At 44.4% G+C, this 18,089-nt stretch overlaps 2 protein-coding genes across 2 annotated transcripts; both read right to left on the bottom strand.

Moving 5' to 3' along the window:
* Positions 1 to 7,398: 7,398 nt before the first annotated feature.
* Positions 7,399 to 9,446, bottom strand: LOC133907003 (uncharacterized). Its single transcript, XM_062348974.1, has 3 exons — positions 9,248 to 9,446; positions 8,707 to 9,146; positions 7,399 to 8,236 (listed from the first exon to the last, which is right to left on the bottom strand). The coding sequence occupies exons 1-3, from the start codon at positions 9,303 to 9,305 to the stop codon at positions 7,637 to 7,639; spliced, it is 1,098 nt and encodes a 365-aa protein (XP_062204958.1). The 5' UTR covers positions 9,306 to 9,446; the 3' UTR covers positions 7,399 to 7,636.
* Positions 9,447 to 9,602: 156 nt separating this feature from the next.
* On the bottom strand, positions 9,603 to 13,379 carry LOC133907005 (probable xyloglucan endotransglucosylase/hydrolase protein 27). The gene is made up of 3 exons (XM_062348975.1): positions 13,066 to 13,379; positions 12,811 to 12,911; positions 9,603 to 10,484 (listed from the first exon to the last, which is right to left on the bottom strand). The coding sequence occupies exons 1-3, from the start codon at positions 13,235 to 13,237 to the stop codon at positions 9,750 to 9,752; spliced, it is 1,008 nt and encodes a 335-aa protein (XP_062204959.1). The 5' UTR covers positions 13,238 to 13,379; the 3' UTR covers positions 9,603 to 9,749.
* Between the last annotated feature and the right edge of the window lie 4,710 nt (positions 13,380 to 18,089).

Here is an 18,089-nt window from a genome sequence, read left to right as displayed (position 1 = left end):
ATCATCCGAAAGGTCTTCGAAAACTTTATCTTCTGAGCAGCATCAAGAAGTTGGGAGAAAGCAAACGTGAGTACATAGAGTACTCAGCAAGTGTGAAAAAATATGTTATGAAAGAAGACAAGAAAAAGCTTGACTCGGGCTGACTGCAACTATGCCAAACTAATCTATGAACCAAAATACATAGCACCCTATTTACTAGGTGATGACTCCAACATTAAAGGAGACAACTCATCAGATTCTATCTGACTATCAGGCTCACCAGATATCCCATATCCAGCTACCGACTTATTGGGGTTCCACCACCCGACTACCCAAAACCAATCATTCAAGACGCCCACTAATTATGAAGAAGTCCAAACCCGCTCTTAACCGTGAGCACGGTTAGTCGATCAGTTTTACACTCTGCAGAGTTTGCACACTTTACCCACGAGTCGTGATTCCCGTTTTGCTTTACACTTTTAGGGTGTAAAGTCGAGGTCTCACTACAAGGCCTTTATAAAGCGCCTCCAAATCCGTATGCACCCACTAAGGTTTCACTGCTAACAGAGATTTTATCCACTGCAGAGGCCCCCTCTTGTGCCACATAACTGTCCACTGGTGCGTACAGATATAAGTCTCATGGTTGCGTTGTTATGCCGGGTAACATGCTTCACAAACTGATCCTTAGGATCCCCCACAGGAACAACCACAAACTTACTGTACAACACCACCTCAAACTAACCATCCAGTTGGGATCCCTATACCATGTTACTACAAGATTACCATACTCAAATTTTTGTTGTATAAACATTAGTGTAGATTAACCCTTACCCCTACCATAATAGCACTAGCATATATATCCTTTATTTTCCATAACTCGTCACCGACGATAAGGATAGTCAAACAAAATCTAGTAAAACTCTAACTATATGATTCCATATTAGACCAGTATGCATCTAGAAAAATAAAAGCTACACTTTTCTACAATAGGGTCAAAGTGATCAAGAACACTTGCATTCAAATGCGGGTTGATCAAATTCCTCGAACGTCTAGTCCTGCAAGTTAACACACTACTCGTCTCCTAAAGCAATCACGCACACCAAAAATAAACAAATATAACATCTAATAATAGTACATAAAACAGTAGCAATGCACTATAAATGTTACTAATGGATAGTACACGCTGCTACGATCGCGGGAGCGCAAGAATCGTCTAAATCGGAGCTCGTATGAAAAAGTTGTTAAGGTTTTAAGCTACATAGGCTTTTCTGAAAAGGTACAAGGGCTAAATTATAAAAATAGAAAGCTTCAGGGGCTTATTTGTAAAATTTAGAGACATATTTGTAATTATACAAAAGTTTAGGGGCTAAAAGTAAATACAGTACTACCAGGGGCATATTTGTGAAAATAGAAAAATTTGGGAGCTTAAATGTAAAATTACCTGATTTCAGAGAATAAGGGGATTATTTTTTTGCTAAAAACCCTATTTATTGCGTCACGCTGACCTCATCCTGCTGACCGGCCTCAGGTGGCTAACGTGGTGGCTTACGCGGCTACTGACTCGGCTCAGGAGCTGACGTGGCGCCTACGGGGCCGCTGACTGGGACAGTGGACCGGCGCCGTGGACTGGGTCCACTGGTCCATGGTAGACCGAAGGGGTATGGGTTTGATTGATCTAATCTGGGTCATCGATGGACGATCTAACAGCTCACAGCGGTTGGGGAGAGACTAGCAGCCAGTGGTGATAGAGAAGCGGTGGCGCCGCCTCGAGTCTCGCCGAAGCTTCGCCGGAAGAACGCAAAATCGAGCTACAGCCTACCAAATACTGTGTGAGACGGCGCAATCGAACGAGAAGGAGGCGGGAAGTCTCACCGAGGGCTTCATGGTGGCCGGAGAGGTCTCTGCGATGGTTGGCGACGGAGAGATGCGACGGCAGAGGTTGGAGCTCGACGGGATCTCGGCTACGGTGACGAAGCAGTGAAATTGGCGGGCGAAGAAGCTTCCACGGGGTCCTGCGGTGTCGAAACGATGATCAATTGGCCACAGGATGCAGCGGTTAGGGCTGTCGATGGCGAGGTGGTAGCGGAGCTTACCGGTGCTCGGTAGGAAGGCTCGTGCAGCGGCGGAACGGCGACAATAAGCGGCGAAACGGGGTCCCCATGCTTCGATGAAGCTAATGGCGGTCTCGGGTGCGTCGGGGAGGGTTCGGACGTGGCAGAACAGTGCTCGGCGAGCTTGGCGACAGCAATGGCGGCTCGGTGATTGGTGAGGGAGTGCAGGATGAGGGAGGCATGGGGCTGCAAGCACATCTAAATAGGGGAGATGACGCTCTGGCCATTGCGAGCGGTTGCGGACTTGAGCGCAGGTGCAATGCGGAAGAAGGTGCTGACAGGCGGGGTCCGACTATCAGAGAGGGGGGGGGGGATCGAGCTGGGCTACGCTGGCCGCGAGCTGGGCTGCGAGCTGAAGAAACTGACCGGCCGGCAAAAAAAAAAAACGGACGTCACATGTCATAATTTTAGGGGGGAAACAAAATTATCAGTCCAAGATGCAAGTATGGCTTGCTGCTCATGGTTTATGCAATTTTATTTGCAAAATGCTTCGTTTTTCAGGCCAAAATTTGCCTTGGTTCAGCTCATGGTTTTATTTTGATTTCGAATTCCTAAAGGGAAAATTAGTTAAAATTGTTCCCGAATGCAAGTATGGCTCGCCACTCATATTTGATGCAATTTTGTTTGTAAAGTTTCACTTCATGGTTTCCGGGTCATTTTGTTTGGAAAGTCATAACTCTACAGGAAAACGAACCAAATTCTTTTAGGATGCTAGTATGCTTAGCTGCTCATGGTTTAGTGCAATTTTAATGATAAATTTCACTTTATGTTTCTAGGGTCATAGCTCACGCTCCAGGACCATTTTTTTTTAATTTTCTAAGACAATCTTATATTTACTAATTGGAGGTTCTTTTTATGCCTCCACATTAATTCTAAGAAAATTCTAGAAATTCTTATAAAAAAGCAAAACATCTAACCGTCGAATTAATCGATTGACTAACCGTAATCATTGATCAACAACTAGACGAAACAATATAAAAGGTTAAAAAACAAATCATAGAGTCCAGCCTCAAGACTACTTCTTGCCTTGACAAATCATAGAGTCCAGCCCCAAGACTACTTCTTACCTTGTCTTTCCTTTCCTCTTTTTTTTGATATCATTTGTCCAACAAATTTACATTAGCAAACTCCAACTTAGTCATGTTAGAAATCAACACACTTTTCTAAATCAATTATAATCAAACATTACAAAACTAAAACAACAGAACGCAAACATATTACGGATTATCACACAAAAACAATATCAAAGAATTTATAAATGTATTTAAAAATAATAATATGAGATACGGTGACGACATTAAAAATAATAATAATTTCAAAAAATCAAGAAACAAGTAAAAATCAATTTGCATAACACATAAAATGAAAATTATAAATTAGATCTATTCACAAATAATAAACATGATTCCAATATTAGAAACAAAAAAATTACATTTATATTTTACATTCTAATATTTAAATATAAATAGTTAATGTATCTTAGCATACAGTTATTATTAACATAAATATCTATAATTCAGCCGTAAGCTAAATTTCTAGCCTGTGCAGTCGCACGGGTTAATGTGCTAGTATTATAATGTTATGGTAAAGCTACCAAAATTATTACTAGATGCAAATATGTCTTGTCCTTCATGGTTTGATGTGATTATATTTGTAAAATTTCGTTTCATGCTTTGAGGGTCAAATTTTTGTTTTGCTATAGCTCACGGTTTGATGCAAATTTTTATTATTTAAAAGGATGCGATAATTTTTGAGGAGAACACCAAAGCTTTCTCCCATACGCCTTGCCGCTCAAGGTTTGACAAAATTTTCTTGTAACTCAAGATTTTGATTCATGGTTTCAGGGTCAAGTTTTGCTTTGCTATTGCTCACGCTTTGAGACCAATTTTGATATGAGCACGGTCGTGATCGATCTTTGATGTGGTCTCCACGATAAGACCGAACTCTGTAAAGTGCAGGACAGATGAAATGACGTTTTAAACAGGGTTAGATAGACTGATGGCACCATGCAATGCATAACAAGATGTCTGCGTGAGCATGCAACCCACACGGTCAAATCCCTATTTTTCTTCCCCTTCTTCTCTCTTTCTCTCTCTTCTTCCTCTCTCTTCCATCTCTCCCGTCCCCTTCCCGTGACCCCACCGCCTGCCAGCGCCGCGCCGTGCTATCGCATTGCCGCACCGGCAGACCTCGCGCCCCATGCTGTTGTCTCGCGCCCCTCGCCGCCTCGTCCCTCATGCCCGCCTTATAAAAGGAGATGAATAGGGCAGACTCCCCTCATCCTCACCTCCATCCGCTCTTTCCCTCCGAGCACCCCGCCGCCTCCCTCCGAGCACTCCACCGCCTCCCTCCGAAGGCCACCGCCGCCGGTGAGCCCCCCTGACCCTCTTCTCTCTCTCCCCCCCTCTCTCTCCCCCTCCCCCGGGGGACGTACCTGGCCTTCCGTCTCCGGCCACCGCCCTCCCAACGCCAGACCGCCGCCTCCCCGCGGCAGGCCGTCGTTTTCTCGTTGCTGCCCAGCTGCCCCCATCGCCTGCCAGCCAGATCCGGCCGGCGAAGCCCGCCGCCATCCTCCGCCAGTGCGCCGCCGCCGCCCGATCGCCCTCGCTCTCCCTCTCACCCCTCCCCCTCGTCCTCCCCGCTGGGAAGACCCAGGCTGAGCCGACCCTCCTCTCCTCTCTCTCTTTTATCTCCCTCTCTCTCCGCAGCTGGCAGCTGGGTCCCCCGAGCTGTCGTAGCTGAGCCCAAAACCGAGCCACCGAGCTGCCGCTAACCCCACTCCCCCCCCCCCCCCCGAGCCTGAGCCTGAGCCAAGCCTGAGCCGCGAGGCGAGCCTGAGCCCAAGCCAAGCCCTGAACCAACCCAAATAGAATATTCCAGGAATATTCTCTTCTTTTTCTTTTTCTAAATTTCTCTCCCGGTAAAACTTCTGAAGCCCATTTCTCCTCCGTCCTAACTCCATTTTCAACGATTCTGCCACCAATATTCATCTAAATTCGAGATCTACCTAATCATGTCAATTTCATAATTTTGGTAAATTTTTTAGTCATTGTTTTAACCGTTTGATTGATTATGTGCGTCTTTGTCGTTGTTGCGATTATTAGAGGAAGGAGCATTCAAGGAAGACCCCGAGGATTTGGAGTTTGAAGAAGGAGCTGACAAGGGTTTCAACGAAGGCAAGTCCTACAACCGTTGATCATATTGACCCTATGTTTTTAAATACAACCCGTAAAGCCGTTGTTTCAAACAATAGGATTATGCATGATTAAGTTAATAGTGGTGATTTTAAAGAAATGCTAGAATAGTTATGACCTAGCTTATTTATACTATGCCTTGTTATTATTACCTTTATTCTGTTGAAAACCTAAAAGGTTCTCAACATCAACTATAATGATTGTTTAGATAAATATTTGTTTACTAATATGCTTAGGATTGTTTTACTCAAAAGAAAGAACTAAATTATTTACATATGTTAATCATGCTTTTCAAAAATATGAAGTGATGTGTGCTTGGTGCGTGTGTGTAAAACTTGTGTTCTTGAAAAAACTCTAGAGTAGTGTTGACGAGGGTGAGTAAGGTACCCATAAAGGTGAGAACTATTTTGGAGCAAGGTTCGTCTTTGTGGTGTTTTTGTTGGGAGACTCTTGCCTCGGTCATATAAGAGCCGGTTCGCTGTGACATCTCACCTAGTATCCATTCATACAACCACATGGCCTGAATGAGCAGGACTTAACCTAACCCTTCTGACTTAGTTCGGTACCCACTCGGAAGCCGGTAGTGGCAATGGGGACCAGGAGAAGATTTGGGTGGTGCGTAGCCTAAGGTCCGTCTGGTGATATTGTTAAGGCTACGTCAAAGCCTTGAGATTGCTAAGTGGTCATTCCTGTGGATCTTCTAAGGCCCGTGGTATCTTAGTGCCCCATGGGTGGATATTGTGACTACGTTGTGAGGTCGATGTGTCTCGTTATGACAGCTCCACCAGTTGTTAAGGTGAGAGTCTATGCATATCTTGTGGGTAAAGTGTACAACCTCTGTAGAGTGTTAAACCTATTCGGATAGTCGTGTCCTCGGTCGAGGATATGCTATTGTTTGATCACAATGATTAGCTTTTCGGCGTGAGTACCTCCTTAGTGTGTGAGTGGGCAACGTGCCCGTGTTTCTGAAAAGAAGGGTTTTGGCTTTGTGCCCTAAAACTACTGGACTATGTGTCCGCCGGTAAAAGACTTGTGGAAACTAGCGGGATGAAAGTATCTCCCCGAGGACCGTCAACCCTTATAAGCTCAATTTATGTGTTCTCTTCGAAAATATTTTTATTAAAGATAGTCTTTGCAAAATAAACCTTGCATCAACAAAACTAGCTTTCCGCGAAACTAAAAGACTCTATAGTCTTATTCTTATGTAAGCATCTAAATTTACCTTTTGAGATAGAGCTTGCTGAGTACCTTATGTACTTACACTTGCTAATTGTGAACCCAGATGATTCAGAGGTCGACTTCGTTGAAAGAGAAGCTGAAGATTAGAGATGGTTTCGTCTGCACTCAAGCTGTCTGTAGGGTATGGATCGCTTTTGCGTTGTTTTCGTTGTGGTATGAGGATTTGTTTATTTATGTCTGCGGGCCTTTATTATAATGAACCCTATTATCATTCGTAATCGATATATATCTGTGATATCTATTTCTATTAGAATTCGTACGTATCAGCTACTGATCCAGAACTGATATGAGCTATACGAGATGACCAAAGGAGAGTCCGACAACACAATTAAGAGCCAGTTTAACGCGATCCAGGAAAAGAAGCGCAAGAAAACAAACAAGAGTCAAGAGATCGACCATCGGAACACTTCGCTTTTGTCCTATCTGTCGATCCATCTCTTCGATTTCTCCTCCTCCTGCTGCTGCCTGTCCTCCTGTTTCTATTCTTGGAGCGGAGAGAGAGAATTATTTTGATCCAATAGCGTTTCTGTTGCTTTTGCTCGACCGGGTCTGAATAAAATGGAAAAGGACTGCACAACACAAAATATTACGTCGATTACACGGAGGGCAAGCATAAATAGTCCATGGTCCAAAGAGACAAGAATAACTAAGGCAATTCACGCATTCGGCAGATGTACTTGAGAAAGTGAAATAAACAACCAAGCGACATAAACTAAGGTATTGCTTGAATTACTGCTGCACCTAGGAGTATTTTTCTTTCTTTCTCACAAGCGTGGTAAATACCTTTTTCCCTACTTGTGTGGGTTGAGGCTGATTTACCAAGACAAGGCTCCAATTTATCAGGAAAAAAAAAATCAGACAGTGAAACAACACAGTACCAGAGAATACCACAGCATACTGTTCAGTAGCCTGAAATATGTTTAATTCAGAAGAATTGAATTTGTAGGAGAGACAATGTGCCACTTGTTGTGGAAGCAAATTCTACACTATTCTATAGTGTCCACTCTCTTTGTTTTCTCTTCAGCTGAATAAGATCTCATGATGATCTTTTAATTTGCTTTCGGATAGTGTCAGGGGGTGACAACCATTGCAGCTGGTCAGGGAGTGATTCGCTTATTCCTCGTCCTCCTCGTTGAAGCGCAGATGCCTCCCCTCCGGCACTGGCAGGCCCCTGAGCACCAAGGCTCCAAGCTCCGCCCTGGCCTCAGCTGCATCCACCACCTCCTCCCTCTCGATCTCGTCGTCGCTGTTGTAGATGAACCGGGTGTGCCACCCCTCGAACTGCGGCAGCCCAGCATTCTCCTCGTCATCAAACACAGTCATCCTGCTCATGTCCTCGCACAGATCATCGAAGCAGTCATCATCACTGTCTTCCCACCGCTCCTCCTCCTCCTCGGTGTGCTCTCCCAGTTCCTCCTCGTCCTCTTCAGTGTGCTCTCCCAATTCCTCCACGGCGAGGTCCTCTTCGTCACCCTTCTCCGAGCTGGCATGGACCTGAATGGACCACGCCGAGGAGCTGTCGTCCTCAGGCGATGATGACTTGTCCATGTAGCTACCGCTGATGCTGTCCTGGAGCGAGAGGGATGACGAGACGGCCGACCCATTGGACGCATCGGATTTCCCAGGGGACTCGTCGAACACCAGCGCATGGTTCAGCTGGCACTCGCCGAGATTGTCTTCAGGCGGCGGCACCGGCAGTGAAGCTGCAATGACCTGCACACGAAGGGGAGCAAAGCAGCTCAGGACCAAGTTGTTATTGCCTGATTAGAGTTTGCAATTCTGAACAGAGTTGGCATGGCATTCAGGCTAGATGCAGCTAATAATGCAGGGATCAGTTATTACAAGTTGCAGATACGGTCTGACAATGCAACAAGAAATTGCAGCAAATGTATCATATGCCAAGCTATCTAATTGCAGTAGGAATCCCATAACAAGTATGCAAAAATCTTTGCATCAAACTGACCACACACCAGGTGAAGCCTAAAGATATATCAGATTCTACACAACTTCTGCATCATTGCGTCAAATTCAGAAGAAGAAAAAAGAGAGATCTTTCTTGATTGAAATTGGAAATATACTACTGGGAACAGATATATCTTGGGTCACAGATGCACCACCCATGATGAATGGAAAACTAAAAAGATTTCAGCTTTGGGTCCTTGTTGAATGGACAATTAAATTACCTGCAGCTTAGGAAGCAGCGATTCCTCGTTCTCGAGGACGCAGGGCATCAGCGTCGATCCATCGGGCATCAGGAGGCCTTCCCTGACTGCGGAGACGGGCCCGATCTGCGGCGTGTTGGCCGGCGTGGGCGAGAGAAGCTGGGCCGGCGACCTGGAGACGCCGAGCAGGGCCTGGATGCACGCGGGCCTGACGATAGCTGCGGCGGCACAGCCCTGCTCCTCCTCCTGGAGCTTGTGAAGGAGGGCCTTGACCTGGCCGCGCAGGAGCGCCTCGCCGGAGCCGGGTGTGCGGCGGGGGGCTGCCCCTGCCCTGCGGCGGTTCTTGGCTGCGGTGGAGGCTGGGGTCTTGTCGTGGAGGCCGACGATGGGGGAGTCGTTGGTGATGTCGTGCAGGGCGGCGGGGTTCTTTGCCCGGGAGAAGTGGGCGGCGGCGCTCTTCTCTGGGGAAGGGAAAATTGAAGATGGCATCGTTAGGGAACAAAGACAAGAAGGCGCCAAGAGCGAGCCCATTGCAGGGTGAGGTGAGAAGTAGAAGACTCACGTGCGGATGGGGCGGCGAGCGAGCGGGTGATCCTCCTGGTGGACAGCGGCGTCTCCATGGGTTTCTTGCGGATCGAGGAGAAGGAGACGATGGATGGGGAGGGGAGGCGAAGAGGGTGGAGCTTTAAAGGGTTGGAATGGGACGAATTTGTGGCAGTACAACGGTCGGTAATATGACCGTTGTTCCGACGGTGGCAGCCGCCTCCACCGCTTCTCTTTCTCTACGACTACTAGCCGTTGGTTGACTTCGTGTGGGCCCTGCGGGTCAGGGAGAGGGGCCTTCTGCCTCTTCGTTTGCATTGCAGGCCTGAGTGCAATCTCTGTAAATTTGTGTTCTAAGCTAGTGTGTGTAAAAGTGAAACAAAACCTGTATGTATGTATGCATGCATGCATGTAATCACTGATTGATTTGAGTGCGTCTCTACATATACAACCTCGATCGTGCAATTTAATTCATTCTCTAATGGCGACGACATCGATCACACCTCATCTCCCCGGCCATATTAGTCTGCACGTAGGGCTCCGATGGGCCACGTGGTCGGCCGGTCGGCCTCGGCCTTGGCCTTGTTCCCGCGGCGGCGGCGCGGCGTGACGCGCTTCGACTCGCCCCACATGTGGAAGTCGTCGCTGTCGGAGCCTTCCACGTCGCACTCGGGGAAGATGGTGCCGTTGTACCGATACCTGTCGTGGCAGACGGTGTAGATGAGGTATCGGCGTCGGAAGCGGCGCATTGCGGCGCGCTTGCCCGGGGTCATCACGGCGCACTCCGCAGTCATCACCGCCACCTCGCACTCGGCATTCGCGGGGCCGTCGCTGTTGTTCTCAGCGGGGCAGCCGCGGAGGATGAGGTGGGAGAAGTCGGCGGCGAAGGGCGCGTAGGCGTAGTCGACCTTGTACCTGCCGCCGTCGGTGGCCCATGCGGATCCGTCCCAGACTGTGGCGTACACGGACATGGGCTTGGCCGGGAAGTCGCCGCCCATGGCCGGCACACGGACCACCTCGCGGATGGGCGTCCCGTCGACGTAGAAGATGATGGCGGTGGCGGTCCAGGCGACGGCATAGGCGTGCGGCCGGAGGGTGGGGTCGAAGGGGAGGAGGTACCGTTCCTCACGGCCGCGCGCGGTGCTGCCGTTGCCGTAGATATTGGTCTGGACGCGCCACTCGTGGCCGCGGCGGTTGCCCAGCAGCTCGAAGTCCACCTCGTCGTGGTTGCGCGGGAACACGTCGCCGTTCGACAGCTGCATATGCATCCATCCATACATACGCCGCAGTGTTTGGTTAATCAAGCTAGTGATCGTATTTGAAACCAAAACAAATCAAACCAATTAATGGAGACAGCTGACACAAACAATATCAACAATAATTCAGCTGCCACACACGTACTTGGCTAGTTTACCAGATATACTGTATATCTATTGTGGGCTAAGTTGCACTGTAGTTCACTGTTACACCACTCTATAGTTACGATTAAAAACAGTATAGTTACGACTTATAAGATATATCAGTTACTGTAAACTGATATGGTTGTAACTTGTTACCTTATTTAATTATAATTATACACTCTTTTGTCATATTATCGTAATTAGGTCACCTCTGCGCACACCCTCAGTTACAATCCAAAAAACAGTATAGTTGCTATCGTAACTGATTTTTTATCATATGATCGTAACTCAACTATCTGTGCTGTTATAACTGACTATTTTCTTAGTCGTAACTGTGATCACAACTAGATCACCTCTGCGCACACCCTAGTTACGATCAAAAAACAGTACAGTTGCTATCATAACTGATTTTTTTGTTATGTTATCGTAACTTAACTATTTGTGATGTCGTAACTTACCATTTTCTTAATCGTAACTGGGGTGACGTAACATTAAACTACAATACTTCTCGTAATTATACACTTTTTATCGTATTCTCGTAACTCACCTGTATGTGTTGTGTGTGTGTATATATATATATATCCTACGATGGGGATGCGGCTCCCCACGTAGCTATCCTCCTCACCCTCAGCATCTTCCCTTTCCGTCCGCTCTTGTTTTTGAGAGGGGTTTATGGCTCGAGCCCCACCGCCGTTTGCCCCACCAGTAGTTGCTCACAATGTCACCGACCTTGTTACTAAGGGTAAGTGTATATTTTTTATGGATCAAATGGATGTTAGTGGTGAGGAAGAAATAAAAATTAGAAGTATTGGTAAATAAGAAAGCTCATTTCGTGAGATGGCACACAAAGAATTAACTTATTTTTCGATGATAAATAAGAAATTCTCTCTATGTATATAGGGCATCAGCAACGACACGACACTTATTTGGTAGCTTAAGGATATGTACATGGATGCATACAAAGGCCGGAGACTAGAGTTATGTAGGCGCCGTCGTCGCCGCCCCATTTTGTCTTTGATCATGAAGCTACTACCTATCGTCTATGTGACGGGTGCATGTCTCCTACCCATTCCACTGACATTATATTGAAAATCATGGCAATTGCAATGGACATCGTCATTCAATACATATGATGTTTTTTTTTCTTTGAATAACAACGTAACCACTCAAAACTAATTAACCATCAACTACTCATAACCACTAAGGCAATGATGCACTAGTTAGTAATATTTAACCTGGCAAAGCAAGATATGACATGTTGACGTACGTATATATGGCTGGAGGGCCAAAATTCTCAACCCAAGTGCGAGCCATCCATGTCGAGTTTGTATACCTGCGTTTCTTAAAAATTCTAAAAAGAACTAGATGCAAAAAATTGAGAAAAAATACAATCATTTGTTAGCTGTTAAAAAAGGTTAAAAGTTCGCATGCAAAAAAAACTATGTAAAGTTCTCTTTTTTAAAGCTCACAACTGATCATATTTTCCCCAAATTTTTGCAAGTGATCCTATTTCATCATATTCTACACCTAGGAATATTTTTGACATTTTTTGTGAACTCACAAATATACAAACTTGAAATGGATGCGCAGGCACTTAAGCTGAGAAGTACATTTCACTGGCTAGGTAATCATCCGTCCATCCATATTGCCGGGCAGGCAGGTGAGGTGACTACGACACAGGGGGGGCAGTGAAGAAATTGTCAGAGACAACGTTTTTTTTTTTTTTTTTGTTAGGACGGTGCGTTGAAGCGATCGATTCCTTCCTCCATGAAGGAAGAAAGGAGACTGAAATTTCGTTCCATGCGCGCATCTTGTAGCCGTATAGGTTGCTTTCTGGTCGCCAATTTCTATGGCTCATCGTGCAATTCATTCGTGGGCAACCAAAAGGAAGAAAACAAAAAACGAGCAAATGGCCGGGTGCCATTTCAAAAAGGCTTGTTTAGGATTTGGCTTGTTGAGGATTTGTATTCATTGACAAGTATGGTCTTCTTCTTCTTCTTTGGCGGGATCGGAGTAAACAATTATAGCAAATGGCCGCCAAAATTCACACAAAAAAACTTTGGAATATATATGCATGTGGACGAAGAAAATTAACGTTGAGCATGCTCTTCATGCAGTTAAGCAATGGAATGGAACAGGGGCGGTTGAAATTACTACTCGTATAAGAGAGAAATTAACGTACGTAGAAGGCGACAACAACACCAGCGGTGTAGTCGTCGGGCAGCTTGATGGAAGCGCTGAAGAATCCGTGGTGGTACGCCGACTTGGATACGAACCCAGAGCCTGATGGATCGATATGCATTTCCATCGATCAGGAATTACGTACTACTTATGCATAGATATATAGTGATGATGATGAAGAAGAGGAGGAAGAAACTTTTAAAAGCTACTGCAGAAAGAATATATAATCCCTACACAGTGCTCTAATTATAATTACCGGTGCGGCCGTCGAGTTTGAGGCGGACGGCGCGGCCGTCCGGCGACCGGACGAGGTTGTCTCCGCCAAACAGCGGCATGTACCCGGCTTGGAACGGCACCGGCAACGTTTCCAGCGCTGCGGCCGCTGCCCAGCTGCTGAGCATCAGTACAACAAGAGCAGCACTTGCCATGGCTGCTACCTAGCTAGCTAGCAAGGTAGCGCGTGCGTACTACAGTATATCTGTCGAAGCTCCTCACAGATCCCTCGCTTTAATTTCTTTCTGCGAGCTGAACTGAGGTGCACCTATCTGTGTTGGTGTCGTGTGTGTATCTCTCTTGTCTTGCTGTCTCTTTTAATTTTCGTGTGATGATGATGTGTCCGTTGGCGTGGGATAGGGGGAAATGGCTTCTGTGGTTAGAAAGGGGATGGGATGGCCAAGGACGGACGGCGTCGGCCTCCTCCAATCCACTCAACACAAAATTTCCATGCATCCAATTCAGCACAAAAGTTTTTTTTTTGTGGAAGAATTCAGCACAAAAGTTTGACAGCTAACATATCAACATTTAGCTGTTGAGGTATATATTGGCAGCAGGGCTCGAATGCTCCACCGATTACGATGCTAGTGTCCGGAAATTGAAGGGAAGTGGTAGCTACTCCACGGACAGATCAACGACTCATTCTTGGTTTCTTGTTAATCAAAAATCAGTGACATCGATCGATCAGGTTGAGTTATCAGAGCGAGCTGGAGGTTAATATGTCAACACATTACACATACAAAGAAATTAAAGAATATTGGGATCTCATACAATTCAAAGACGGAGTAGTACTACATAATATGTTGTCTTCTGCAGAGTAGACCGACCGAGCACTGGTGCGCGTGTGCATTCTAAGACCATCTCCAACAGCTACCTCAAATTTTCATCCCCAAAACACTATTACAGCATCTCTTATTTTTTCTACTATAACAACACTGTAGCACTGAATAGAGTAGCTACTGAAGATGAATTTCTAATGCTACAGTAGACCGCAAAACACTGTAGCACTGAAAAAGTGGAAACGTGAAATTTGAGGACTCTCTTGGAGATGGCCTAAGCTTGAAAAGTATTTCCATATTTCTACGTCGATCGTCAGCAATATATATAAAATGCATCCTGATCTATTCAATTATCCTATCCTATGGTTGTCAGCAATACTATTGCTCTAGTCTGAAGAACTGACTGACTCTCGTCTGTGTTTGGGTGTGGTGATCACTTTCTTGCATTGTCACCGTGCTTGATTATATAGTCCGTGCATGATTACGATGTTTCACCCTCCGATGAGATCTCCTTGTTATCTATCTAATCTAGCTAGCAGCTACCTTTTGTTCGATCAGATGCGACGATCACGCAAAGCCATACGATGATCACCTCGATATGAAGTAGTAGTGTCTGTCATCTGTTCATGAGTTGGTTAATGTTTGTTTCCACGCACACCCACACCCATCCATTGTATAGGTAGAAATAATAATGATATCATGAATTCTGTTATTTCTATTAAAGATATAGAAATAGATCGACTTACAGTTACGGCTAAAAAACTTAATTCAAAAGGTAATGCTAAGTCTCTTCTTTGCCCTGATAATATTGAGAATGAAGATGATATTGATGCCCTTGATGCACACCTCACTCACATATGTCGTGATTTAACTGAGGTCCTTAATGATGAGGGTCTAGATCAAATATGTTATGATCTAGACGCTATGCCAAGAAAGAAAAAGTCTAATTCTATAAGAAAGCAGGGCAAAATAGAACGCACTAGCAAAAAGCCAATCACCCTTTCGAAATTAGTTATCCAATGAAAGGACTATTCTGGAATAGCAGAGGTCTGAGAGACTTGGCTAAACATAATTTTATCTCGAATACGGTAAAATAACACCACCTAGATTTCCTGCTATTATGGAGATAGGAAGAAGTGTTTTCCATGATTCAACACTTCGACACCTATGTGGTGGGCTTGAGTTCTTGTGGCATACTATGCCTCCGCGAGGACGATCTGGTGGAATTCTCATCGGAGTTAATACATCTATATTTAATATTAGCTCTATCGTTGAAGGAGATTTCTATTCTAAGTTCCTTCTGAAAAATAAAGAGGATGGTTTCACATGGGCTCTATACGCGGTCTATGGACCAGCCCAAGATGAGTTCAAATCTGAATTCTTAATAGAAATGGCTAATGTTTGTAGTGCTGAAACTCACCCAATTTTGATCGGGGGGATTTCAATATTATGCGCAGACCGGAGGATAAAAATGATGACAATTTTGATTCACGTTGGCCCCGTTTATTCAATGCTGTAATTGAAACATTGGATTTACGGGAGATCAAGATGAAAGGGCGCCAGTATACATGGGCTAATGATCTTGATCCTCCAACCTTCGAGAAACTTGATGGGTTCTGATGAGTACTGAGTGGGAAGATAAATATCCGATGGTCTCTGTTGAGGCTATGGATAGGGCAAGATCGGATCATACTCTGTTATTGCTCAATACAGGAGCTTCCTCTCATTACGGAGGTCGACCTCCGTTCAAATTCGAATTAGGAAAGTTAATTAGAGAGGACTTCTATGAGATGGTTGCTAATATTTGGCAAAAGGACCATCGGGGAAACAAAGCCATTGAGATATGGCAAAATAAAATTAGAGCCCTCATGCAATATTTGAGGGGTTGAGCCAAACACACTGCTGGAATCTTGAAGAAAGAAAAGAAGCAGCTGACCAATAAAATTGATGAGCTCGATAAGAAGGCAGAAACAACACCCTTATCACCAAATGAGGTGGCTCTCAAACATTACCTCAATGAGAGGCTCGCACATCTACTACGAGAAGAAGAGCTCAAATAGTATCAGCGTGCCAAAGTGAAATAGCTACTTGAGGGTGACAATAATACCAAATATTTTCAATTGTTAGCTAGTGGTAAACACCGGAAACAATGGATATACAAATTAGAGGATGAGAATGGCTCCCATATCAGGGAACCTAGACTCAAAAAGCATATCACCAAATAATACAAGGGTTTATTCGGCAAGCCGGAGTTTAATACTTTTGCTTTGGATGAATCAATTACAAATGACATACCCCAAGTGAGTGAACAAGAAAATGCAATACTCACTGCACACTTCGCTGAAGACAAGGTGCGACAAGCAGTCTTCCAGATGGAGCATAATAAAGCTTCTGACCCAGATGGCTTCCCGACTGAATTTTATTAATTATTTTGGGAGGTGATCAAGGGTGAACTCCTGAATCTATTCGCTGATTTTCATCAAGGGCGACTGGCTATATATAGCCTTAATTTCGGCGTTATCACTCTTATCCTAAAAAAAAAAAGGAAGCGCTGAAAATTCAAGAGTACCGCCCTATTTATCTGTTAAATATCAGCTTTAAGATATCCACCAAAGTTAGCACTAACAGAATAAGTACTGTTACGAAGAAAATTATAAGGCCCACACAAACCGCTTTTATGCCGGGTAGCAACATAATGGAGGGAGTAATAATTTTACATGAAACAATCCATGAATTGCACAAGAAGAAGCAAAACGGCATAATTTTGAAGATTGACTTCGAAAAAGCCTATGATAAGATTAAATGGTCCTTCTTACAATAATCTCTTCGAATGAAGGGTTTCTCGATACAATGGTGTGGATGGATCCAGGATTTTATTTCAAGGGATCATGTTGGAATCAAGATAAATGATGACATTGCTCCCTATTTTCAAACAAATAAAGGATCGAGACAATGAGATCCTCTTTCCCCTATCTTTTTTAATATTGTAGCAGATATGCTTATATATTAATATCAAGAGCCAAAAGTGATGGTCAAATAACAGGTGTGGTTTCACATTTGGTAGATGATGGGCTGTCAATTTTGCAATATGCAGATGACACTATCATTTTTATGGACCATAATATGGAATACACAAAGAACATTAAACTACTTCTATGTGTTTTCGAACAACTTGGGATTGAAAATAAACTTCCATAAAAATGAGTTGTTTTGTTATGGAGAAGCAAAGGAATGTGAAGAACAATATGCACAGTTATTTGGGTGTGATATTGGTACATAACCATTTAAATATCTTGGCATTCCAATGCATCATAGAAAGCTTCGAAATAGCGACTGGAAGGGGGTGGAGAAAAGATTTGAGCGTAAATTGAGCAGTTGGAAAGGGAAGATGATGTCAGCTGGGTGCAGATTAGTCCTCCTTAACAATTTTGAGCAGCCTTCCAGTGTTTATGATGTCCTTCTTCGAGATCCCTCGTGGTGTCCTAAAGAGACTGGATTATTTACGATCTAGATTCTTTTGGCAAGGGGGTAATCACAAAAACAAATATCAATTAATTCGTTGGAATATACTTTGTCAACCAAAGGACCTGGGTGGTTTGGGAATTACTAACCTCTCGGTCAACAATATTTGCCTCCTCAGCAAATGGCTGTTCAAGCTCTTTAATGAGGATGGGGTTTGGCAAAAACTGCTCAAAAAAAAAGTATATTGGTTCTAAGGCACTCACACAAGCACAAGGCAAAACAGATGATTCTCATTTCTGATATGGCCTTATGAAGATTAAAAAATAATTCTTAAAATGGGGTTCCTTTCAGGTACAGGATGGAAAACTAGACTCGATTCTGGAATGATATCTGATTGGACAATAGTTCATTCAGCACGCAATTTCCAATTCTTTATAAGGTTGTGCGGCATAAGCAGGCCACAATCGCGGAAGTAATGCGAAGCATACCGCTTAACTTATCTTTCCGGCGACCAATTGTGGGTGATAAACTAATTGAATGGCAAATATTATAATCTCACAATTAGTCCACATAAACCTCTCTAATGAGAAAGATAACTTCTGGTGGGTTCTTAATGGAAGTGGATTATATACAGTCCAATCCATATATAAGCAAATGATGCATCAACCCATTACGAACTCCCACAAGTGGTTATGGCAGCTGAAACTCTCTTTAAAAATAAATATTTCCTATGTTATATAGGCCGTGTGTTATTTTGACCAAAGAT

Source organism: Phragmites australis, chromosome 24 (assembly GCF_958298935.1).
Source record: "Phragmites australis chromosome 24, lpPhrAust1.1, whole genome shotgun sequence".
NCBI classification, from domain to species: domain Eukaryota; kingdom Viridiplantae; phylum Streptophyta; class Magnoliopsida; order Poales; family Poaceae; genus Phragmites; species Phragmites australis.
This window is presented reverse-complemented; position numbering and strand designations above follow the sequence as displayed.